The sequence below is a fragment of the Meleagris gallopavo genome, chromosome 5 (assembly GCF_000146605.3).
Source record: "Meleagris gallopavo isolate NT-WF06-2002-E0010 breed Aviagen turkey brand Nicholas breeding stock chromosome 5, Turkey_5.1, whole genome shotgun sequence".
In the NCBI taxonomy this organism is placed as follows: Eukaryota; Metazoa; Chordata; class Aves; order Galliformes; family Phasianidae; genus Meleagris; species Meleagris gallopavo.
Window position 1 is genome coordinate 25,449,671 of NC_015015.2, and position 25,347 is coordinate 25,475,017.

Consider the following 25,347-nt stretch of genomic DNA (forward strand, 5'->3'; position numbering starts at 1 on the left):
AGGGTAGAAGGGGCCTCTAAGCAGAGGACAAAAAAAAAAAATTCACATTTTCTACATAAAAAAATACAGGTCTCAAGTCTCTGAGAACAGAGAAAATCTGAAGTCCTTGGATGATAGGGAAAAAAAGCAAAAATTGAAATGGAACCCTAGAAGCAAGAAGAGTGCTTTATTTCACTAGACCAATCTTCTTGGCTTCTGTCTCGTATATCAACAACCTCCACATTTTGACTATGAAAACTTCAGCTTCTTCATCTAGTACCTGTAAGAAACACACATTTTATACATTATTTTTTAGGTTAGGGATTCTAGTAATGATGATTAATTCTAGCAGACATATCACAGTCTGCAGCCAGAAGATCACTTAATACCCAATTCCAATGCAGTGGAGGTAATATGATCAAAGTTAACACTGAGTGAAGGACTGGATAAACTTCCAGGGTTTTACCTGTCCTGCACTTATCTGACTCGACCTTTGTTACACTCTTGTGTAATTAGGAACAGACTCTCCATAAAACAAATCAGAAGATGTAATTACAAGAGAGTAAACGGAAGTTCACATTTCTGGTACAGTTCTACTATTGTCAAATCTTACTTCTATTGCTAGGGACAGAATCCTTGTTCTACATTTCCAAATACAAAGAGTTTCCCAGCAGAGATCACTGTTTTCTACCTAGAGGCCATAACTAGAATATCATCTCTGTGCTAGCATAAGCTATTTAATCAAAACAGCTATCATATGTACCTACAGTATGCACGTTCTATGAACACCAAATATTTGTTACGGACTCCTACTAATTCACATAATTGACTACTAGCTTCTGTGCAATGCAGAAGGTACATCAGTTAGACAATTTCTGCTTACCATGGCAACGTCATCCAGTATGCTCTGTGGTGAACTGTGAGCCATAACCTGAAAGAAATAAATGTTTTTGGTCTGAAAAGTCAAAGTAAACTATATGAATGTCTTTGGGGGGAAAAAATTGCTACTTCTTAAGAATTTTTAATACTTTGCACAGACAACAGTGTTTCCAATTCATTAGTTTCTAGCATTAGCCAGGGCAAAATTTAAAAGTTCATTAGATTTAATTACAGTGAGTGCAAGTTTATGGCTTGTTACTGAGGAACAAGTTCTAGCAAGCTCCAGAGATTCAACACAGTCTCTATTTGCTGGCTATTTGACATCTTTGGTAAACTCTTCTTCCTTCAACAGTGAATTCTTGCAGGAAGAGTGAAGCAAAATTTGCTCTATCATTCTAGTGCAGTTTTCCATCTGTCTTGAAGTATTTTAAGGATTTCAATTTTCTAGAATCATAAGGCTGTCCTTCAAAACTAGAAAATGACATTCTTTTAAATATAATTTGAACTTGACAAATATTTTCTATTTTTCACTTTCTATTAACCACTCATGCCACAAAACAATCACTCCATTTGCTTCATGAAGTAGCCCTTACACATAAAATCCTTCGAGTTGGAAGGGACCACTGAAGGCCACCTAATCCAACCCCCCTACAATGAATAGGAAGATGCACAGCTAGATCAGCCTGCACAGGGCCTTATCCAGCCTCATCTTTGAAGTCTCCAGCGGTGGGGCATCAACCACATCACTGGGCAGGCAGCCTGTTCCACTGCCTTACCACCCTTGCTGTAGATTTTTTCCTTCTATCTAACCTAAATCTAATCCATTTCCCCTTGTCCTGTCACCACTAACCCTACTAAAGAGTCCAATCCCTTTTTTCCTGTAGCTTCCCTTTAGATACTGAAAGGCCGCTATGAGGTCACCTCGCAAGCTCTCTCCTCTCCAGGCTGAAGAGCTCCAGTTCTCTCAGCCTGTCCTCATAGGAGATGTGTTCCATTCCACAGATCATTTTTGTGGTCCTTCTCTGGATGCACTCCAACAGGTCCACATCTCTCATCTATGAGGACTCCACATTTGGACACAGTACTCCAGGTGAGGCCTCACCAGCACAGAGTAAAGGGACAGGTTCATCTCCCTTGACCTGCTGGCTACACTTATTTTGATACAGCCCAGGATATGGTTCGCTTTCCAGGCTGCGAGAACACACTGCTGACTCATGGCCAGCTTCCCATCCACCAGTACCCCCAGATCTTTTTCAGCAGGGCCGCGCTTGATCCTTTCATTCCGCCTCCTTGTACTGCTAATAAGGGCTGCCTTGACCCAAGAACAAAATCTTGGATTTAGATCTCTTGAATCTCATCAGGTTCACCTGGGCCCAACTCAAAAAGCTCAAAAGCCTATCTAGGTCCCTCTGGTGTGCCAACTATACCACACAGCTTGGTGCCATCAGCAAACTTGCTGAGGCTGCACTTGACCCCACTCTCAACGTCACCAATGAAGTTATTAAAGAGTATCGGCCCCAGCACGAACCCCTGGGGGACACCACTCATCATCAATCTCCATCCAGACATTGAAACATTGACCACCACTCTCTGGACTCGATCCTGCAGCCAGTAAAATATAAACTGAGGCAAGCCCTTATGAATATACCATGAAAGCAGTATTTAATTTGATGGAATAATCTACGCAGAGTTTAAACAAGTGACACACATGACTGAGAGGAATGGGAGAATGTCTTCTAGTGCTAGGTCTAATACCTTGATATTTGTCTACTACCAAAGAAATTAAAAAAAAAAATCTTTTTAGTTACTGTTAATTTAAAACTCTTATGATGTCAGCCTACTGTTTTTCTCTGAATTCACACACATCCAATTCTGTAAACTTAAAAATGTTCATGGCAAACTAAATATTTATCTGAAATTAAATGGTAAAATTATCAGGTACAACAACTGCTTTTGTCACCTGGTCACTTCAGATGTCCTTATGGAGTAGAGTGCTAAATGTAAACAGCATCCGGCATGTACAAAAAGTATTCAAGGAGATAACTTGTAAAATAGTGTACATACTAACCTGAAGTACCTTAATCATCTCTGCTACCAATATTATAAATTATAGAGAAGGTAAGAACAGACTGCCTTCAAACAACAGATACTGCTACTATTCCTGCAGCTTTAATTGGCAATAAAATCCAGACTTCGAAAAGACCTAGAAGATACTAACCTTAGAACAAACAAAGTCAACTAGTGTAGCTTCTTCTTCACCAATATATTCTATTATTTTCTTGTTGATCCACGGTCTAATTCGACGTTCCATTAGTGTCTGAAAGAAAAAAAAAAAAATCACACCGTTATTTTCATAAATTTTATTACCCTGAAAAATTACTGCCAAAAAGGCAGCCAGAAGACCCAAAACAAACAGCTCAGTGAAAGATGACTGCTCCAAAAGTAAATGTCTCGTATTTTATTGGCTCACAATGTCAGAGGTGGGAGTTGGTGGTATGGAAGTAGAAGGTTGAACCTTCCCACCAGTATTCCATTATATATTGTTGACATGCAACAGATGACAGCAGAGGGGCAGACTGGTAAAATAGCATAGGACATGAAAGTACATACGATGCAAAGATGTGGAATTCCTTAATGAGGTGAAAATTGCACCCAATGATACTTGCTGAACATTTATGTAGACTATCTCAGCTAGTATAGATTTTTATTTATTTATTTAAGTGCAGCATGCGGGCTCTTATTCACCATTGGTGAAAATGCAAATCCAATAGTGATGACTATGTTGAAGAACAGTGTTTTGTAGCTGAGAATTTGTTACATCTAATAGTGTTTTTATGCTCTTTGTATCTGTTGTAGTTTCTACAGAAATAAATAGGAGGCATTACTCTCAGAGCAACCTACAAATATTTAGGTACCAACTGAGAACACAGTGATTTGGGCATCAATATTTTTGACAGCCATTCAGAAACTTTTTTTTTTTTTAATAAGACTTTTTTTCTCTCCCCATTCATAATATTACTAGACAACTCAGGAGTGTTATCAACTCAAGAGACCAAACAAAAATAAGTAGTCATACTTCAGAATAAGAACTAAACATGGAGAAAAAAAATAATATTTAAGTTCAATTCCATTTAATAGTGCTGCTTCAAGCCACTGAAGTACTAGGAATGCTACACCCCTATTCAAATTCCAAGGTTTGTTTGGAAAAATCAGGCTGCTTGAGCATGGTTAAGAAATTAACTTACCGAATCCACAATTGACCAGTCAAGAGGATATGCAAAGAGCTCTGGTTTTGCTGTGGGGATCTTCTCAATGAGACTCTTAATATGTTTGCGTTTTTCCTCTGTATTGACACTGCCTTTGATGTTGCTTTTATCTTCATCTCCATAATCCAGGGGGACAAGTTTCCTTTTCCGGGGCACATCATCACTGTCTTCATCATCGAATTTATTGAAAACACTATCCACAGCAAGCTTCTTCCTTTTTACAGCATTAGGCTGATTAGGACTATTGCAGGCACCTACAATCAGAATTAAATATTCATGAACTGTAACTAAACCTAATTTGCTCTTCACACATTTTTTGATGAATATCAGTTTGTGTTACATAAATGTCAAATCTCCAAATTTGCTATTTAGATGTATAGGTCAAGCTGAGCTTCAAGGTTCCAGAAAAATAGGCAGCCCTCCCTTATTACCCTAAAACCAATTAACATCCCTTACTGAGAGAGGGAAAGAATAACACGATTTCAAACCTTGGCAGAGGCAAAGCAACAAGGTGAAAGTTAACTATGAATCCAGTTGTAGGAAAAACATTAAAACTGTTAGACTAATAGCACTCAGTTGCTCCTCATTCATGTTGTAACATTAGTGTGAGCTCAGACTACAGCCTTAGTATAGTTCAAAATAATAAATGAACAAACCTTGAAAACAATTATTGTTAGTTCCGGTGCTCTGAACAAAAATGTTTTGTTTTTTTAAACACTAAGAAATTGCTAAAGAGCTAAGGAACTCTATGCTCATGCTCCAACTGCAACTGTCATCAATTCATGGGACTACGTTAAGAGTGGAAAAAAAAACCTCATTTCCAGTTTCTTTGTTTTGAAAGGGTCCTTGTGAATAAATATGGGAAGTATCTAAGACTTAATTAACATATACTTACATTAATGAAAGCTAACAAAGATCTTTACAAGAGACGCTTAGAAACCTTCAAAGTAAAATAACTAATCTCAGTTTAGAGCTAATCCTTTAGGATGACTAGACGACTCCACTCTACATTTTAGAAGAAAAATTTATATACTCCATATGCAGAGCACATGGATAACAACACTTAAAAAACACGTCAAAATGTACAATGTATTTGGGAAACTATGTTGTCATCTTGCCTTTTTTTTTTCCATTGCAAACCCATTTGAACGTTAACAGAAAGCTGTAAACTCACCTAGTTTGAGGCTAAGTCCTATTTTGGGCCGATGCTCCTCCGGCTGTTGCTGATCAGGTGAATTTTCATGGGGGATAATAATGCCACAGGGAGATTCATCACCAGGTGTGTTAGGGGTTGCATTTCCGCTAGCAGAAGAAACAGACGGGGCAGAACTAATTGGTCGTAATGTTGGCTTAAGGCAGGGCTTCTGTTCAGGCTCTTCCTCTTCTTCCTCTGGTTCTTCTCTTTTTTCTTCTTTTTCTGCTTTTTCCTCCTCTTCTTCCTCAGACTCTGGCTCTTGTTTGATTTGTGGCTGCCTACGGCGTTCAGCCTCCTGCTCCATCTACAATGAAACAGAATTAGCAAATAAGCTCTCTAAAAACAGCACTGTTCAAAAACAGAAATGTTACTTAAGAATATATACAAGTACTGTCATTTTATTGAGAATTACTGGCTTGTTTAGAAACTCCATCGACAGACGCATCTGAAGCGATCTCTCATTTCTAGTCTTTTACTGCTTGCTTGATTTTTTAAAAAAAGTGAATCGCGTATTAATCATTTAATCTTTAGCTTACTAAACACATTTTAATATCACTTAAGATGAGCAGAATATTAAGGATTTTTTTTTTTTTCCTGTTGGACTAACAGCTACTTACCCTCTGAAGCTCTGCATCTGGATCTGGGTGTCCTTCTGCCAGAAGGCGCTGCCTGATTTCTTCTAATTCTTCCTTTTCTCTCTTCCTGTCCCGCTCATCTGCTTCCATCTCTTTCTCTCGGTCTCGGAGTCTCTTCTGAAGAGCACTACCCCTGCAAAAGGTACAAAATTTGTACTTTAAAAGAACATTCCAATTATAACCTTGTATGACAATGCAAGAAGTACCTGATATTGATGTACTGCACTTAATAAGTTAGAGCATAAAAGTACTTTGTCCCGTCCCCCCCCCCTTTTTTTTAAACAGGAAAAAAATATCCCTACAGCAGTCTCATTCTCTGTTTAATGGGAGGGGAGGCAAACTTACTGGAATCAGTATAAAATTTGCCTCCCATCCCATTAAACAGAGAATGAGACTACTGATCTTTTCAGGAAAATAACCAAATTTTATAAAGCTATGCGTGACAAGAACCAGTTCTGATATCTTAGTCTGATGCAAGTTTCAGTTAGTCCCAAGGTGAATCTCATCCCTAATATGCTTGTTCTTGATACAATTTACAGCTTCCTTGTAGCGAACTATTTAGAAATAAGCTTCGTCCTGTCTCCCTGCCTGCCCTAACCTTATTTTCTACTTACATTAACCTGTGCTGTGCCTGACTTGAAAGTTAAGTAGTAGGAAGGAATAGCTACTCCCAGTCACCAGTAAGTAGCTCTTAAGGACTTTGCCTTTTCCCTTCAACACTTAAGCAGTGCTAAAATAATTTGGATACTTATGAGCCTTAAATCACCACTTAATTATTCAAACATGAAACTCCATAAGCCTCTGCCAACAAACTCCACAATTTTGTTAAAATGATTGGTGAATATTTTCTTGCCTGGAATCAATATAAAGACATACCTGTAATATTTTGGATCATCTCTGTCATCATCATAATCTTCTAAGAATTCTTTTAAACGCTTAGCTTCTTTTGCCTGCAAGACATCAAAGCATAAACAATATTATTTCTGGTTTAAAATCTAGTAATATTTTTAACAAGTCAATGCTTCAAATAAAGAGTTTTCAACAGAAAATGGAAATACCATATGACACTGTGCTCATAATAAAAGTTAGGGGAAAGGAGAAAGGGGAAACCTTTAGAGTTACAGCATTTGTCTTCTCAAGTAACTGCTACATATGATGAGGCCTAGTTTTCCTGGAAAATGCTAAACATTAGCCTGCTGCTAGGAAGCAGTAAATTAATTTCTTATTTTGCTTGCTTGTGCAACTTTCATTGTTTTACCTATTAAAACTGTTTTAACCTCAACCCAAGAGTTTTCTCATCTTAACTTTTCCAGTTCTCCTCCTCATCCCAGTGGGAAGGAGGGAGCAAGAAGCTGTGTGGGACTTAGCTGCCTACTGGAGTTAAAACAACAATTCTCAACCACTTTTTTTTTTTTTTTTGGAGAGCGGGGGAGAGAAGGGAGGGATTTAATTTCACGTAGAACAATGTCTTTTATTTTTTTTATTCTTCCTCACTTTTCATTTTGTTTGTTTTGTAGCAAATGCCACTCCACCTCCTATCTACTCTTACTCTTGTATTTTCTCCTTCTCTGGGATAATTATGATAATTATGGAGTGAAATACGAACATCATTTAAAATAATTTTTTTAAACAAGGAAAACTATTAAACTGTGGAAGTATACACCTTCTAAAGCTGTGATTTCAGACTACATTTCCAGGTGTTATACTGGTAACTGGCTTTAGTTCATCAGTTATGAAATAACCACAGAAATTTAGCAGCGCTTAGTATTACATAAGGTTCAGGCACATGAGAGGGCTGGAAACAGAAATGCTGCTTTAGTTCTATTGGTATAACATAGAGAAGATAGATTTTGAAAAAATCTGATGAAAAATTTAGATTACAGAGAGAATTGTGCACGATGATCAAACCACAGTGCTTTTACAGCTGCCTAAGACCTCTCATTGCTTATCTTCACAAGATCAAGTCGCTGAATTGCTCAGGACTCTCAATAGTAATCCTGCTTCTATTCAACATCTTTTTCAAGTCTATTAACTCAAATTTTTGTATATGTGTGTATACAAAATGAAAGCACTAACACTGCATAAAGATTGCAAGAGAACAGTCCTTTCTAAGTGGGACACAAAGAACAAGGGGAAAAAAGTGACAGGTAAAACTAAGCCTTACCATTTCCCTCCTTCTTTCTTCTTCTCTTTCGGCCTCTTTTTCATATTCTCGACTTTTCTTCCTCTCTCTGATTTCCCAGTTTTTAAGACGCTACAACAGAAGCATACAATCCGGACTCAAGCAAATGAAAAGCAGCAGAACTACTTTTAAGATAACTATATTATTGTTTAGGAAACATTAAAATTAAGCAAAATTAGTTATAGTTTACGACTGTGGAACAAAGAATCCAACGTTCTTCTGACTGACTGAAATACTCTGCCCCAATTCACACTGTCAGAAGATTACAAGTATATTTAGAAAAGAAGAGAGAGAAGGAATGGCACGTTTTGCAGAAAAACAGTTGCTAGGACCCAGAAATAATTAAGCAATGTAAGAAATTCCAACCTACCTCTTGATACGCAGCTTCTTTTTCCCGCAGTTTCCTCTCTAACTTTCGGCGTTCATAGGCATCTTCTTCATCTTCTTCTCTGTCTCTCTTTTTATCCTTTTCTCGTTCTCGTTCCCGTTCTCTTTCCCGTTCCCTTTCACGCTCTCGTTCTCTTTCTCGTTCTCTTTCCCTGTCTCTGCTTTTTTCTCTGAAGAAAGCAAGAAGTCCAACTTTATGTACAGAGCCCTTCTCATCTATTCAATGAAATGATGTACTTTTAAGTGTATAATGCACTACTTACACCATCTTGCAAGTTGTCTTTCTTGTGCAATTATACAGGATGATTAGCCAATACAGCAGTGGGCATAAATCAGGACTTTGAGATAAATAGTTCTTGAATATATGTAAGTAGTTGTTTGAGCACTGCAACTATTTAATAGGAATATCTACAGAAATTAAGCGTAAGGACATAGCAACTCATTTATTAGGATACGTTTGTAGTTCTCTATAAACAAGTGACAGCTAAAAATGCCACATAAAAAGGTATGCTTAATATATCCTTCACATTTCCATGGCTTACAGATAATATAAGCCCCGCTTACAAGAAAATGTAAAGTGTAACTGCTGTTTCTCCTATGGTGAAGACGAAAATGGTAGCACCTAGACATTATGAATCATAATTTAAGACTGGAAGAGTCACTCTCTTGCTTTAAAAAAAACAAACAAACATCCACATATGCGAAGAAGATGAAAATATTTAAGGCAAAGAACGGTGAAGACATCAGAACACTTCAAGACAAACAAAATTACTAATGAAAAAATGAAGACTCGATAAAACCTGTATACTTAAGTCATGGTTGGATGACGGCTGCTTACTACAGTCCTTATGTTCCTACGTTGTGCAGGAAACCAAGTACTCTTCTGATTAGTGTAGATAGAATCTTCTCTAAAATTTCAATTTCCTTTTTTCATTCATTCATCCAAAAGGGCCATTCTTATTTTGAACAGCAGCTTCTGGGCTGAACTAGAGACTCAGTGAACCACACTAGAAATAACCGAAACAGAGAGCAACCTTAAGCGTACTACCTTGATCTGCTCCGATCCTTGTTGCGATCCGAACTTCTTTCACGATCTCTGTCCCGATCTCTGTCCCGTTCTCGGTCTCTGTCTCGGTCTTTAGTTCGGTCACGATCCCTATCTCGCTCCCGTTCACGCTCCCGTTCCTTTTCCTTCTCTCGTTCACGCTCCCGTTCCCTTTCTCTTTCACGCTCTCTCCTTTCTCGTTCACGCTCCCGTTCCCTTTCTCTTTCTCTGCGTTCTTTTTCAATTTCCTGTCTTTCTTTCTCCTTTTTGCCTTTTTCCTCCTCCAGTTTCTAAAAACCAACAAGAGAACTTACATAGTTAATTCTGTAGTTACAGGAACCGGATATTCCCGACGCAACACACAAGGCTGGTAATGGAAATACCAAAACCGCCACTGATTTTAAAATATTAAAGAGGGTTTGGTGGGTTTTTTGGAACTCATAAGTATAAAATCAAAATGCAGCAATCACAAGACTAGATTTCGTGCAAAAGCATAGATCTACACAGACCAGCAATCTCCAACCTTAGCAGAGCCGGGCTGGCCTCAATAAGCTGACTAAACTGCACTGACATACACAGTGCATTGCCAGTCATGACTCAAATGGGCCACAGATTCCACTGGTCCTATAAGCCACTTGGGTACAAGCAGAGGGAACTTCTAGCTAACAAAATTTAATCCTGTTCAACAAGAATATATTTCAGTGGAATGCTTACTGGGACACTGTTTTCAAGAAGTCTTGGCAGACCGAAACAACCCTATAAGAAAAGTTGGGTAAAAAAATTTTTTCCACTTACACATGGTGCATGTGGTTTAACAGTGAAGAGAGCTGCAACCTTTCACTCCCTAAAAAAATCTAACAGTTCATTGGTAAAAATTGGACTCTGCAGAATGGAATCCTTAACTTCCACCACTGCAATATGGAGAGAGTTAAAAAAAAGGTTGGAAATAGCTCTTTTGAAACACAGAAACTAAAGGGTTACCTGCTACAGTTTTACTAAAAATTGTGCAAAATTGCCATTTTTAAAATTTCAATTAGAAACAGTTCCTATGACCAGAATTCCTATAAGACAATAGAAAATACATCAACAGAATGATAGATAAATCCATCCTTGGAAGCAATTGTTATGTGTTAACTTACAGATGCTGTGCTAGGACATGGACCGCCAACACTGGATTAACCTTGCCTACAAGCTATGTTTCTGGGAGGAAGAGCAAGTACACGGTTCACAAATATACCAAATAACAACCAAGTATACCAAATTTCAACCTGACAGATGCCAGAATACCACTTTTTTTTTTTTTGAAAAATATTGAGCAGAATAAACATGTTTATCCCCTTTGGCTCCACGTTTACCATCACTGAAATGAAATTAAAAACTGGAACAATCAAACAGCATTCTGTTTTTTTTTTTTCTTTTCTTTTAAACAAAGCATGTAAGACAACTTTAAAAAGCAATCTTACCTGATAAATGTTCTTCTGCCATAGGCACAGGGACCAGAGAACCAATAAAAGATTACAGAAATAAAGCTAATTCACTAGTGATTAATGTATCCATTGAAACTACTCTGCATCAATAGCACAATACAGGCAAACCAATATTGGATACATTAAAATCACAAAAGGAAAAAGGGACTAAAAATGGTAGGAAATAGGTAGAAAATTGGTATGAAAAACAAAACTTGGATTCTACGAGATACATGGGGCTGAAAATCAATTTCTAAAGGACCATATTTTACAGGAGCTTTATAGTATTAAACCTCAGTCTAGTCAGATGCTAAACTAGGCTGCCAACTTCTAAAAATCCAACTTACCTCAAATTTCATATACTTTTAAAAAAGTTTATATACTGAAGTGGTTGATACTTACAGGTTATCTTAGATGTTCCAATAGAAATTTCTTTTGTAGAACTGCTTTTTTGCCACTCAAACTTTGTGGTGAAAAAATTTTATTTTTTTTTTAAACTTAAAAATAAAGTTTACACATGTGCAAACACACAGCCTTGTATATGAAAACCCATTATGTAGGTCCGCTTCCTTAAAATCCAATTGGAAAAAAAAATAAAAATCAGCCTACTTCACAATCTAAATCTGACCTCAACTTCTATCAGGCTAAACAAGAGGATCTCAAAGGGTAATGGGACGGGAATGGTATCTGATATATTGAAGTAATGAACAGAAATGAACAGGTAGAAAAATTATAAATCTTACCTTGAGCTCTCTTCAGACTCGTCCGTGCTGTAAATGGACGCCCCCTGCAATCCTGATACCCTGACAGTCTATGGTTATTGTTTTATAAACTCATACCAAAAACATGCAAAGGTTCACTGTGCTCACTAACCAGCTGCTAAAGATTCAACAGCCCCTTTTAAAGATATCCAATGTATACAGTGACTATTTTCAGTTTGACTTTGATGTTAAGTAACAAGAATAGTCCCCCAGTAATAAGGATTAAAGGCAGAATATGCCCGAAAGCATCTGGAACAATTAAGCACTTTTTTTTATTTCCTCTTGTTTTTGTTAAGCATATTATTTGTTTGTATCTTAATAACAGTGGCTTGTTGGGGCTTGGAATTGAACACAGTTCTACTGAAGTTCCACTGTGAATCAGTTTCACGCTGAATTGCTGCACTTCTCCAGGTGACTTCTTCTAGAATTTTTCCCCACATGTTCACCTCTAACAACTCTGGTCAAGTGAAAAACCAAATGCATATACATCTAGCAATGTGCAGTCACTTGCGTTTACACAGATTAAGTTGCACGAAAAGATGGTACCAGCTTCAGTAACTACACATGGTAAAGCTGAGTAACGGGGGTGTACTCCACCTAGATGTAGCTTCAACTTTTTCATTAACGTTGATTACAGGGTATTTTGAGACACGAGCACGGGCTCAAAAGAGGAGTGTGCTGCTATCTCCCTACACCAAGGGCCATTCCAGTTTCGTAGGGGAAAAATAATATCAACTTTAAGCTAAACATTAAAACAAAACATTACATGCATAGTTGTGCTTTATGATATATCGTTTCATTCTACAAAGCAGAAACATTCACAGATGCGATAGCATTAATGGAAACTTCCTTAAGTGAGAGCTAAGGTGGGATTTAATGTACACAAACATTTCCAAGCCAGTTACCCCTTTGCATATTTTTCTGAGGGGGCATCCATAAGTATAATAAAAAACAGAAGCTCATACTTACATCCTATTCCATGTTACTTTCCAAGCTGTGAGTTTCATCTTGCATTAGTCACCATATGATCTCTATCATAATGGTGGGGGTCAATGAATAGATTAGCTTTATGGGAATTTACAGTTCTTCCATGCATCTAAAGTTTGGTAAGTCTGGTAACCACTGACCTATTTTTAATCTTTCCCCCACTCTTAACTTAGAACTACTAAAATAAAAGACTTAAATTTAATTCAACTTTCAACTCTTCATAAAATCTTGGATTATGTTATAAATCTACCTACAGAAACACACTCAAGTGTATGTCTTACACTGCAGCCCCATTTAGCCTTTAGCTATAAATATCTTGACTTAATGTATGTGAAGAAACTTAAGTTGCCTTTATTCATGTTAAAGTGAGAAGACTGAAAAATAATCAGTAGCAATCAAAAGCCTTAGCATAAAGATGTCAAGGGCCACTTTAACGTGGTAATTGTCTTTTTTGACTGGTAAAGAGTTACATGTATATTAAACCTAATATAAGCATCATTTTAAGTGATATTGCAATGTACTGCTAAATTTTATAATAGTGTCTTTTTGGATTTTGAAAAATTCTAATTTGTATTAAGCGCAAAAACAAGAATACTACCTTGTGTGTGTCTCTGAATTTACTGATCTCTCTTGATATCAGGTCTCTTTTGTCTTCCTCCATTTCTATAGCATTTATATCCTCCTAAAAAACAAGGGGGACAGGAGGAGAAGCATTAAGAGCTGTTTGTACAGACACAGGAGAACAAGAGAAAAGCTGAAGGTTAGAATTTTTCAACCAGTCTTGTAAGAGATAAATAAAGTCCTTCTGCAGTACCAAACCTGACAGTCTGATGTTAATGAGTGAAAAAAAATAAAAATAAAAAAATCAGATGGACAAGAGTCACAAATCTGGCAACTAGCAGTAAACACAGTCATTGTCAAAGCCTACAATGTAAACGAACCTTGGTGATGAGTGGATAAGGTATCAGTGGGGCCACTGGAAATCTGCGGAAAATCTGCGGAAAAATCCACGGAGATTTTTTTTTTTAAAAATAGATTGCATACTACTCTGAAAAACAATGTTTTGTATGTTTGTACTATAAAGCAATATTGTATTGCTGTGATCTTATTTCTTGATTCAACAAAATTACAGAAGAACCTCGCTAATTCTCCCTTCTCTGAACTACTTCAATAGACAGTGATGTCTCATATTATTAAGACTTCACTGAATCATCAAGTATACTACAGGATATTAGTATGCTATGAAGACATCATAAACAAGACTAAGCTACACTTGCCAATACAATCAGTATATTTGTGGTGCACGAGTCTTGATTTACTCGCTAATTCGCAAAATTTGGTAAGTTGCACCTACTAACTAGTAGTGCGAATTAGCGAGGTTCCCCCGTGCTCGAAATTGAAAAACAGATTCCACTCACTCTCAGTTCCCCGCACACATTTTCAACTCCCCCATATCAGACATGCCTTCATCCATAAGAACTAACACCAGACTCAGTTTCTAACATCGGTGGGAGTTTTCCTTGCCCCTCTGCCCTTCAGGGCACAAAAGCCCCAAAGCTAGCAAGCTTCCCCACCCCCCACACATACATATCTGCATCCATCTTCCCTTTCCCACGAGACCACAGTCCTCCTCTCTCTTCTCTTATGGCCAAGAGAACAATGAGCTAGGACCATCTCTTCACTCCCACCTCTATCCACACAGGCCAATGATGGCAATTTCAAGTTTCTTTTCCTTCTTCCCAATATGGGAGGAATGATGGGGTGAAATTTCAATCCACAAGTGCTAAAAGCATATTTTATCCACTTGACTAGCTCAGATCGGTCAAATTTTACTTCACAGAAAACTAGCAGAGTGTCTTTCTGTCCCAGTGACATACTCAGCACTCATCTCTTTCAAGACTGATGCTCTCTTACAGCATGTAACTACCTGTCCTTATTCATTGCCATATAAATGTACTCACAGGACAATTTTACATTTTAACAATGCATCTAACAAAAAACATAGCTGATAGCATTAGACAGTGACTTATTTGTTAATTCTCATCCAAGAAAGCATCTTCTCCCAAAGGAAGGGAGAGAAAAGAAAGACAAATTCTCAGCTCAGCACTCTTATGCCTTGGGTTAGCCATGGCTAATAATGTTATGGGGAAGATACATTCACTCCCTGAGGGAGATGTTACTTCTTGCACCACACTTAAACCCCATAAATATCTGAAACTGCATTATTGACTTTGGAATAGGTACTTTACAGAAGACTTAAGTGGGTAAAAATCTTGGTCAAACAATTCTCCAATCTTTCATATTAGGTGCAGAATGGCAAGTGTAAGACTCCATTTTCCCATGGTTAGAAATTTGGCTGGAAAAGCTAAGTCTGAGTTTGTTCATTCTTAATCCCTCTTCTCCAGAGTTTGTTTTAAACCACAAAAAGGTCATTCACAGAAGCAGGTCTAAACCAGAACATTCATTCCTGCTTAACAATTTTTTTGCATTACACAATATAGTAAAACCAGCTGAAAAATTCCAGCCAAATTGACACATGCGTGTAAAAGTGATTTTGTAAAGTAAGAAGATTATAATATGCCTTTCATCCCTGAAGGATCCTTCCCAAAATTTGTGAGGCACACATATATGACTAACGAAGTTCATCCACATGTGGAGAAACAGCTGCAACCAGGTTGGATCAAGGTACGCTAAAAGAATGCATACTACAAGGAAAGAGAGAAATTTGTCAAAAACTACCAGAGCAAATCTCTGCACATTACAAAAGTGCCCTGGCATTATTTAATGAAAATGCAAAGTATGCAGAAAGTTTTTACAGTTGTTTTTAAAGTTCTCATCTGAAAAACCTGCATGCACATGCAGTTTAAACTGCATTCAATTCAGTATTTCCACCTTCAGAGGGATGAAAGGTCAATTCAAACCTGCCCAGATTCAAAACTGTTGTTCCAAGAAGCTTAGGTGCTTAGATTCCTTAACTATCCTGAAAGGATAGTTTCTATAACTGACTAGTTTTCAGCATAAAACATGAAACTGTTGCTGACATCAATGCTTGTTGATCTGGTTTTTCATCATGAGTTTAGGTTAAAAGCGTTTGCACAAGGTTTGGCCATTATATAAAGGTGAGCTGAAGAAAAATCTGCTTTGTCCAAAATCAAAACACATACGTCCTCCTTCTTTTCCTTTTTCTTCTTCCTGGGGTGAGAGTCAGATTCCTGGGAGGGGGCATTGAGCTCGCTGGAATATTCTCGTATTAAGACATCAATGGCCCCTTTAATTATCTGATCTCTTCTCTTCGTTTCCTCATCCAGTGCTTCATCATCATCATTTGTAGTCTCTGGTCTGGAATTCTAAGGAAAAATGGCAAAGTAACAGGAATCAACAAATTGAGAATAATATTAGTTTTACTTTAGAAGTTCACCTTTTGTCATCCCATTAATTCACACAGTTTTTATTAAAACAATCTCCAAGTAGTAACCAACTGCTTTATTTTTACTCAGATCTTCTCACAGTAGCAGTAATAAAGGGATCACAGTTTTACTTGTGGAATGGCAGTTGAGAGCAGACATAGGATTGCAAAATAAAATAGAACAGATAACGGGTGACTAAGGAAAAAGAGCACACATCGAAAGGCAATCATTATAATTCCCCTCATGGTCAAAAGCTTCTGTCCTGTTTCCTTCACAACCTTTAAGCTGTTTCAGAATCAGTTCCTCAATGCCTACTGAGGTGCCACGCACTATAAATGTCCATCTATAACTTTAAAATTGCAACTTATTAACAGAGAATTATACTGAAGAAACTTTGTTAGATGTAAGTATTCCTTGCACAGCAAACATTTTCTTAGCATTGCTGACTAGTTCCACAGAACTGACACAGTTTCTCTCATCTGTTTTCCCCTTTCCACCTTAGTGATTGAAGGGAACAAACACAATGTTCATTTAACTAAATTCCATACGATGAGGTAAAACAGCAATCTGCACACTAAGCAAGACAGCTCACCTCTCAATCCCTTCAGTTTTTTTTTTTTTTTTTTAAAGGAATCTCACACAAGAATCCAGCTGGGTGTCATTAAGCAATACGGGGCAAATAGAATGAGAAAAGAATGGTCAGAGCAACAGCTAAGAGTGAGGGGTGGAAGGTAGGATTCATTTGGATTTAAGGGAGTGGAACTGAAAAGGTCGAAGCAGAAGTGATCAGGTAGAGAAGGTAACTAGATAAAGATTTGTTTGATGTGTCCTGAAGAAATTCTGTGTTAGTGTATATGTTTGATTTCTTTAAAATTTTGAAGAAAAGATGCAGCACCTGCACATCAATGAAAAGAACCTCAAGCAGAATTATTAAAATACACTTTATCAACATTCCTTGGCAATTCTCAGCCTTTCTTCGCAGTACTACCACGAAAAAGATGTTTGGAGCTAAATCAACTGCCCCCAAACCCACAAGAGCTCATGGGAAATAAAATTCATTAACTGTACAAAAGCTTCACTGACATTTTAAACCTAGTAATATTACAAATGATACTAAGAAGAAAGAAGGAAGTCTGAATGGAAGAGGGCAAACAAATCTGTATCTAGGTTCACAGTTAATGTATTACTTCATTCAAAACTCATTGTGCTAGTAGTCTGCTTTACTGAGCATTTACTGCATTTATTACTATACACTAGGTACGTAGTCAAAAACATCAAGTGTTTCAAGTGATGACTATACATCTAGTTCTCATAAAAAACAAACTCATTAAAAGGAACTAGAAGTACTTGTGTGTTTGCAATTCACTTTACAGACTTTTATTAGCAAACCTAAACCTTCTAAAAATTGATTTTCTCATGTGATTGAGTTTCCTGAACAAGAGCCTATTCAATTCCATTTTACAGAAAGTAATTGTTTTAAATACTAAATATCTTAAGGCATCTATGGTACTTTAAGATCGCTAAAGAGCAAGCTCAACAAGCTGTGACACAAGATGCATTATTTTAGCTAAGAAATACATGAGATTAATTTTAACACACAAACTTGAGATATGACTGCCCACTGTCTGATACCTACATCATCTACTGAATTATGAACTTCTTTCCTTTTCATTAACTTGTTCCAGAAGATTTGTCAATAAACGGGAAAGAACAGGCAGTTAGTTTGCAAACTCTGGCAAAGTAACAAATCTGGAGTTTATAAACTTAAGAATTTTTAAACAAAACTGAAGCAACAGAATCATATGGTACAGATGAACTTTAGAATTAATTTTTAATTCATTCCATAGATTCAGGTGTATTTTATAAATAAGTATGAGCAGATTAAACCTCAGCTGTGATGAACAATATGCCCCAGCAGCCAAAGGGGCCACCCATGTCCCGAGGCATACCAGGGACAGCACAGTTAGCTGCTCAAAGGTAGGGACTGTCCCAGTTTAATCGGCACTGGTGCAGTCTCACCTTGAGTACTGTGTGTACTTTTGAGCTACTGCACGTAAGGTGTTTAAAAAAAAACAGTACAGCGTGTCCACAGGATGGCAACAAACGTGGTGAAACAATCACAGGACATCATCAAGAAGGCTCAACTGAAGACATTTGTTTTTTTCAACTTACAGGAGGCCTAACAGATGACCTCATTCCTGTCTATATTTTCTTCGTGAGAGAGAGCATAGAGGGAGGTGCTCATTTGTGCATTGGTGACAGGACAAAAGAATGGCTTAAAGCTGCATCAGGGAAAATTTAGACTGGATCTTAAGAAAGGAAGAATTTTTTATATCGAGAGGATGAAAAAGGCACTGGAACAACCTCCCAGGGCAAGCATTCGCGACTCCAAGGTTGTCAGTCTCAAAGAAGCATTTGTGCAGTGCTTGTAGATATATAATTTAATTCTTAGATTGCCCTGTGCAGAGTCAGGAGTTGGAATCAATCCTCATGGGTTCCTTCTATCTCAGGATATTTTATGATTCTATGGCTGTAAAAGTGAAACAAAGCTAACTTGTACATAACTGTGTTTGTGTTAACCTACAATGTTGTGTAAGTTCACCTAAAAGGGATAATAAATCTTAAATAGCTCTAAGTGGGTTAATTCAATCATTTGTTGTAAACACGGTATAAGTTTTCAAGAGTACTTGTGAAAGTAGAGCTTCCACTTCATTTCCTTTCATTGCATCCTCAGACTCATTAATTCGATTCTGGCAAAAACCTAAAGTGAATTAGTGGCAGAGACAAGAAAAGAAACTAGAAGACCAGCTCACAGTCTGATCTAAAAAGCACATTACATTGTCCTCCTGTCAAAATAATACAAGTCATATATGATATACACACCCCATTAGAAGCCTTTTTCTTTGCTTTCCATTCATCTAGCTGAGCCTTTGTCTTTGCATCAACTTTTACTAGTAGTTTCTTCTCTCCTATCTGGAGGTCATGGAGTAGTCTCAGTGCCCGTAGTGTGGATTCTGGTTCTTTGTATTCACAAAATCCAAAGGCTGAAATGGATGATTAAAATGAGAAGCAAATGCGTTAAAGCTCTATAGGTAATTAGCTTTCTTTAAACAAACAAGCATTATGTTTTGAATCAAACTTTGAACATAGATACTGCTCTTTTTAAAACAAAACAAAGATACAGAAAGATAATTAATTGCATTAACTTTTGATATAAAGAATAGCCTTGTGAATGAAGTCAAAGCAATGCACAACAGTATAGTTTGGAAAGCATTCTAAACGATCTTAGCTAACAAATGTAGCCTATACAAAGAGACATCTCAGATTTGCAATTGCCTGAAGATCAAGGACATCACTCAACAGTACAGCATTAATCTAGAGCATTTCACAACAGTTACAGAAAGTAGTGAGGGAAAAAAAATATTGTGAAAATTAAATAATCATATATGAGAGATGAAAAAAATTATTATAATATTAAATTATAAGAAATATTAAAATAGAAGAATATAGGAAAACATTAACAGTGAAGAATAGCCATAATTGTTTCATACATCCACTGGACAAAGATTATAGTAAAAAAGTCAGTACAATAGGGATGAAAAACTTTTAATAAGGAAAGCCTCCTGTTAAGGAGGTTAAGGATGATACACAGTAATGGCAATGACTACTGATAGCACTGCAATTCCACTCCCCCGGAACTTAAGTGCAGGCTGGTAACAATCTCTCAAAGATGGTCTATAAACACCTGATTTAGTCTCAGAAAAGTGAACATTTGTCCCCTCAAATATAGTTTTACATTTAATCTTTCGCAATTTTGCTTTTTTCTCTGTGTTGATTTCAAGGACAGAAAACACTAACTCTATATCAGGAAGCATTTAACAGTTAAGTATTGTTTTAAGATATTAAATACACTATTAAAATAACAGCATGTCAAACATTTCAAAATCTGCCAAGTAATAAAAACATTACTTTGCTCAGAGATTTTGAAAAGCGTGAACGTTACCTTGAAGTTTTCCAGATGCCCCTTGCACTCTCTTCCAACTCAAAACCAAGCCACATTTCTGCATTAAAGATAAATAACATTTGAGTATTTTGTTTGAAACATTAAAAAAAGTTAACACTTGGTGCATGCACACAAAGTGAAAAGAATAAGCTCTACTAAAAACAAGCCATGTCTATATTCACTGACATACACAGCTAAAAAAAAAAAATTACTCTTCCCTTATTTACCAGTTTAAGGTCAAACCCCCTGGACTGCTAATCCAGTGAGTACGACCAACTCTGCATTTAGTTTCAATTTCACTACTCACAACTTTATTTATTAGCCAGGGATTAAAGTTAACAGGCAGTCCACTACACTTACTGCTAGAAGCTGCCGTATGAGCATGTCCGAGGCCTTCTCAGAAATGTTGCCTACAAAAACGGTGGTTGTGGGACCGCTGTTTTCATCATTTTCTTTGTTCTTTAAGCCAGGGTGATCTTTCCTCACTCCTAAGTGTTTTCCAACCATAGACACTGTGGTAGGAACTAAAACCTAGAAAGAGGAGGAGAGAATATAAAATAAAGCACTGCTGTTGTTTTTGTCCCTCCACCCCTATTTAAATTTTTAAAAACAAAATAGGATAGACATGAATTTGAAAATTCTTTCTTTATATGGCCCTTGGTTAAATTTACAGAGTGAGTAAACAATAACCATATTTATAGAACATCAAGAGAATGTCATTTTTTGATGAAGATAGACAGAAAAAAGGTATACCTAAATATAGCTGCTGGAAGTTACTGTATGCATGGTGAGCATACAGTAATATTAAACATCATTTGTTTTACAAATTACTCATTTGTGACATATGAGTCATTGGAAGTTGAAGCACTGCACCTAACAGTGTGCTGGATGCTTAAAAAAAAAGCTGCAAGCATAACAGTAACTCTGATTTAAATCTCAAAAGGCTTCAGTGGACATATGACAGGTCTTAAAAGCTTTCAGAGCAAATAAACACTACTTGTTTAGTTGGTCAGTACACAGCTCATAGCCATTTGCTTTCAGCTAAGGAGCAACTACTTGCAGAACAAACTGTACAGAGACAGAAACAAATGTCTGTTCCAATTTGCTGCACATCTCTCCCCACTAAAGTAAGATTAGGTATGCACTGAGCCTCCTCTCAAAAGTCCTTCTGAATGTGTCAGTTTTAACAATGTTATCAGGAAAGTGAACAACGTATTTGTTCCAGCATTTTTCTGTTGAACACCACTGGTTACCACAAACAACTTTCTCTAGCAGATAATGCAAACTATCAAAAAAAACCAAATCAGTATTCTGGGGAGATTTCTTACGCAAAATCACTGAAATGCTAATTCACCTACATGTCAATAAATAGCCTTTATACTTTAATTAGCATAATAATTGAAATAAAGATTAAACACCTCCTTCTGCAGTATGTCTTTTTAATGAAATAGTTCAGAAGACAAAAATACTGTTGAAATCTATGCACGAAACTCATCCTAATGTAACACTTACAGTTGGAGCAGGAGCCATAATGCCCATTGGCACAGGAATCATGGGGGTCCCTGAGAAAGACAAGACATAACATTAATATGCCCAGTTAAGATTACTGATAAAACAGATGAATTGCTTGCAGTCATGTTTACTAAACCAGACAGCAATTTTGGTGACATGAGAGTTTTAGAGTATTGATTACCAGTAATTCCTTAAGCACTCAAGCACAGCCTGTGCACGCTTGCAGAACATGAATGTCCTGACCACTTCTAACACATTCTCATTTTGGCTTTGTTCTTCACAAACATATTGTAAAGCACATTCAAACCACAGTATTGCTCTAAAAGATGAACGAGGTTGAGAATTCTATAGACAAAAAAGCATCCTAAGTCCAAAAGGTGGTAATCTCATTCTTTACTTGCTCAGTTCCAACAACAAAATCAATCCTTCATGCTGTTTAGGGCTGAGGTTCAATAACATGAAGCCTGATGGCATTCTTTATTGTTTCTGACATAGCTTAATAAAGGTTGCATTAAAAAAAAAAAAACAATTCAGAAGAACACTATCTTATTAATTATTGAGCTTAAGTCCTTTAAATTCTAATTAACACCACTATTTAATAGTGTGAAATTATGTAATATCCTTCTACCCACTACAATACTCACTGATGGCTTTAAGCACTATCATGTTAGCTAATACATAATCATAAGAAAGGCTGTTTACCTCTACATACCAACTGCTCAGAGAAGAGCAAATACCTGATTTGAGTTTTGAAGCAGCTTCTTGGCAAGGAAAGAATTTACTCTCTGAGATACTCCAAATGTAAATGCTTGCATGGAACATGATAAAAAAGTCCAAAAAATGCCATTTGCCAAATGCTCACAGTTCAGGAGAATAGGAGGTTTAACAACAGACATAATAAGGAAGTAGTACTTTTACACAGCTGGTAATGAACAGCTGGAATTTGGAACAAAAGGTGACAGTCGAGACAGTATCAACATGTTCAAAAAGCATAAAAATGCTCACGAATGGTTGAGACCAGAAACAGATAAAGGAAGTGCAAAAAGATGACACTCTAACATCTTTATTTATCAGTTGTGAAGACTTCAGTTTCAGACATGAAAAGCAGACAGGTGCATGCACACATCTAAATAACATCACCTATTCCCACAGCTCAGACAAAATATCAGGCCACATGCATTGCTGATGTGACCTCACAGAACGTTTCTTATCTACGGAAAGGCATTTAAGCTTTATAACTTAATTGTATATGATTTTGGCAGAAGACGAAAGATACCTACATCACCTCCCTTTTGACTCCTTCACATTTCAAGACGGAAACGCGAGTTCTGATTTCTAACTATCATCTTTTTAAGCAAAGCAAAACACTCTTCCTGCCTTCATTTTTGCACAAGCACACTGTTCTAGCAGACTTATTTTTACAGGTTGGATAATTAGATTTTTTTTTTGCTGAACACCTAGTTAAACCTATTTTAATTGCAATTTTACACATGGAATAACTTTAGAGTAGACTTCTAAAAGGTCACTGTGGCATTTTCAACTCTATTCATACACTTAGGCTGAGAAATTAAGCCCATATATTTTAAGAGGCAGAAGAGGTTTAGGAGGAAGTTTTTCACTTAGAGGGTGGTGACGCACTGGAACGGGTTGCCCAAGGAGGCTGTGGATGCCCCGTCCCTGGAGGCATTCAGTGCCAGGCTGGATGTGGCTCTGGGCAGCCTGGTCTGGTGGCTGGCAACCCTGCATATAGCAGGGGGTTGAAACTGGATGATCATTGTGGTCCTTTTCAACCCAGGCCTTTCCGTGATTCTATGATGCTAACTCAACAGGTAAGCAAGTCATACTTCTACTGCGAAGAGAAAAATTAAGCTCCCTCCTAAAGGCAGGCTCCTCCAATTCACAGTCTATTTGGATTATTAGCACTGAAAACAAGATAATTTTTATAAAAATTCAAATAGCAAATGCACAAAAAATTGTGCATAAGTTTATATGTTAAGAACAAGTGTTTAGAACAGAAACGTAAAATATTTTTCAGAAAGCTATTTTTAAAAGCATCTGTTTTTTCACAAAACATTATATAAATCAAAACTAATAAAGATAAGAGGTAGTTTTAAAATTCAGCCTGAAGTCTTTGATGGCAAAGTTTTGACTGATCAACAACTTTTAGCACTTTTAGCAAAAAACAGAATCTCATGGATAGAAGAGCAAGAGGAAAGAACCAACCCATTAGTAAGGCCTAGCATGATGAATGAGCGTGCACAAACCACTTCTGCATCCAGCCATCTGGTTTTTGAAAGCCTTTATTGTCTAGACAACACTTGTGCACAACACAACTCAAGACTATACAGACAGAAATTGTTTTCTGCAGCCCTTCCATTATGAATTTTAAAGGGATAATTCTCTGAAGTATTCCTCCCTACATCTCCCTGTCCAGACTCCAGACACTGTTATCTATACTGGCAACATATAGAAAAAAAAGAAAGGTGGTCCCAGATCATAAATTAAAAATTTCAACAAACACACTCACAAAAAGGAAAAACTGACCTTGAAGATGAAGAAGGAAAAAAAAATAAAATTAGTTTTGGGAAGGTTCTAAGGAATGAGCAACACAACTAAGATAGCAAGATGTGCGGAAGAAAGTATGCAGAAGAGAATACAAAGAAATGATATTTCTGAGATAGATTTATAAGAAAAAAACAAACAGAAAACAACGTAAGAAGGTGAAGCTTCTCTGAAAGTTATTCCTATATTTTCACACTGTGCATATTTGGTGTAGACAAGTGTTTCCAAAAGCTATTACAATGGCTTATTTGAAAGTAATCAAAACCTGCACACTGCTAAAGAAGTGACTCTTAAAATACCTAACAAAAATGACAATCTAGCTTCAGGTTTAAACAAAAGGACAGTAAAACTGGTATTGTGTCTAGCAGATTGATCTCTGGTCAAAAGTAAGCAGACAGTGGCAGACCAAACAGAGTTTGTGCACCTGTCACGTTGTGTAGCTAAACTAGAGACTTGACTGCAATGCACACAAATCAGTGTTACTGAAATACACTTAAACACAGTAACTTCTGGAAAATAGCAGCTTATAACAAAAAGGAATTTCTTTCTGCAACAGCTTCATACACTACCAACTTACCAGGAGGCACAGGTGGAGGAAAGCCAGGAAACTGTGGAGGTGGAATCCCGGGGGGAAGAGTTGGGATTCCCATTGGAGGGCGATTCAAATGAGGTGGGAAAGACATTCTTACAGAAGCAATCTGTCAAAAGGATAGAAAAGGAAAACTGTATTAGTCAGTTCCCAAAGATAAATCACAAAAGCAGTACAAATGATACATACCTAATGACTTTCAAGCTTTATATGGACATTCACCTACAAATTAAAACTATTTTTAACAATAAGATGGGGAAAAGTTTCCTCTAATACAAGTGTTCCTTACCAACAAAAAATAGCACTGAAAAAAACCACGAGAACCATTATGTACCTCTTCATACTAATGTTTTATAAAGAATGTGAACTAAACAGCATTTAATAGCACGCATGTTGTTTCTTCAAAATGAAGCTTTCTTTCTTTGCAGTATCTGAAAGCAGAAACAAGTTTGGAATGCCCTCTTCAATATAGCAAGTAGTTCTCCAGAACAA

The 25,347-nt window shown here is 37.0% G+C and overlaps 1 protein-coding gene across 2 annotated transcripts; it reads right to left on the reverse strand.

Moving 5' to 3' along the window:
• Nucleotides 1–145: 145 nt before the first annotated feature.
• On the reverse strand, nucleotides 146–24,984 carry RBM25 (RNA binding motif protein 25). Of its 2 annotated transcripts, XM_010711488.3 has the most exons (18): nucleotides 24,844–24,984; nucleotides 21,705–21,754; nucleotides 20,553–20,723; nucleotides 20,193–20,250; nucleotides 19,073–19,233; nucleotides 15,947–16,129; nucleotides 13,724–13,777; nucleotides 13,381–13,464; nucleotides 9,572–9,858; nucleotides 8,507–8,693; nucleotides 8,119–8,208; nucleotides 6,831–6,904; nucleotides 5,937–6,087; nucleotides 5,299–5,623; nucleotides 4,104–4,378; nucleotides 3,077–3,175; nucleotides 863–910; nucleotides 146–259 (listed from the first exon to the last, which is right to left on the reverse strand). In XM_010711488.3, exons 1-18 carry the CDS (start codon nucleotides 24,947–24,949, stop codon nucleotides 167–169), a joined length of 2,496 nt encoding a protein of 831 aa, XP_010709790.1. In that variant the 5' UTR covers nucleotides 24,950–24,984; the 3' UTR covers nucleotides 146–166. The 2 variants fall into 2 exon arrangements, with proteins under 2 accessions (XP_010709790.1, XP_010709791.1); XM_010711489.3 differs by lacking the exon at nucleotides 13,724–13,777.
• Nucleotides 24,985–25,347: the final 363 nt, after the last annotated feature.

What these genes read in the sequence shown, in the direction of transcription:
- RBM25 (XM_010711488.3), bottom strand. Translation starts at nt 24,949, where the DNA reads ATGTCTTTCCCACCTCATTTGAATCGCCCTCCAATGGGAATCCCAACT. An exon ending in TTATGGCTCCTGCTCCAACT is followed by an intron (nt 20,724 to 21,704) that starts GTAAGTGTTACA and finishes TCCTCTTTCTAG; the next exon opens with GTTTTAGTTCCTACCACAGT. An exon ending in CAGATGCAGAGCTTCAGAGG is followed by an intron (nt 5,624 to 5,936) that starts GTAAGTAGCTGT and finishes GTTTCATTGTAG; the next exon opens with ATGGAGCAGGAGGCTGAACG.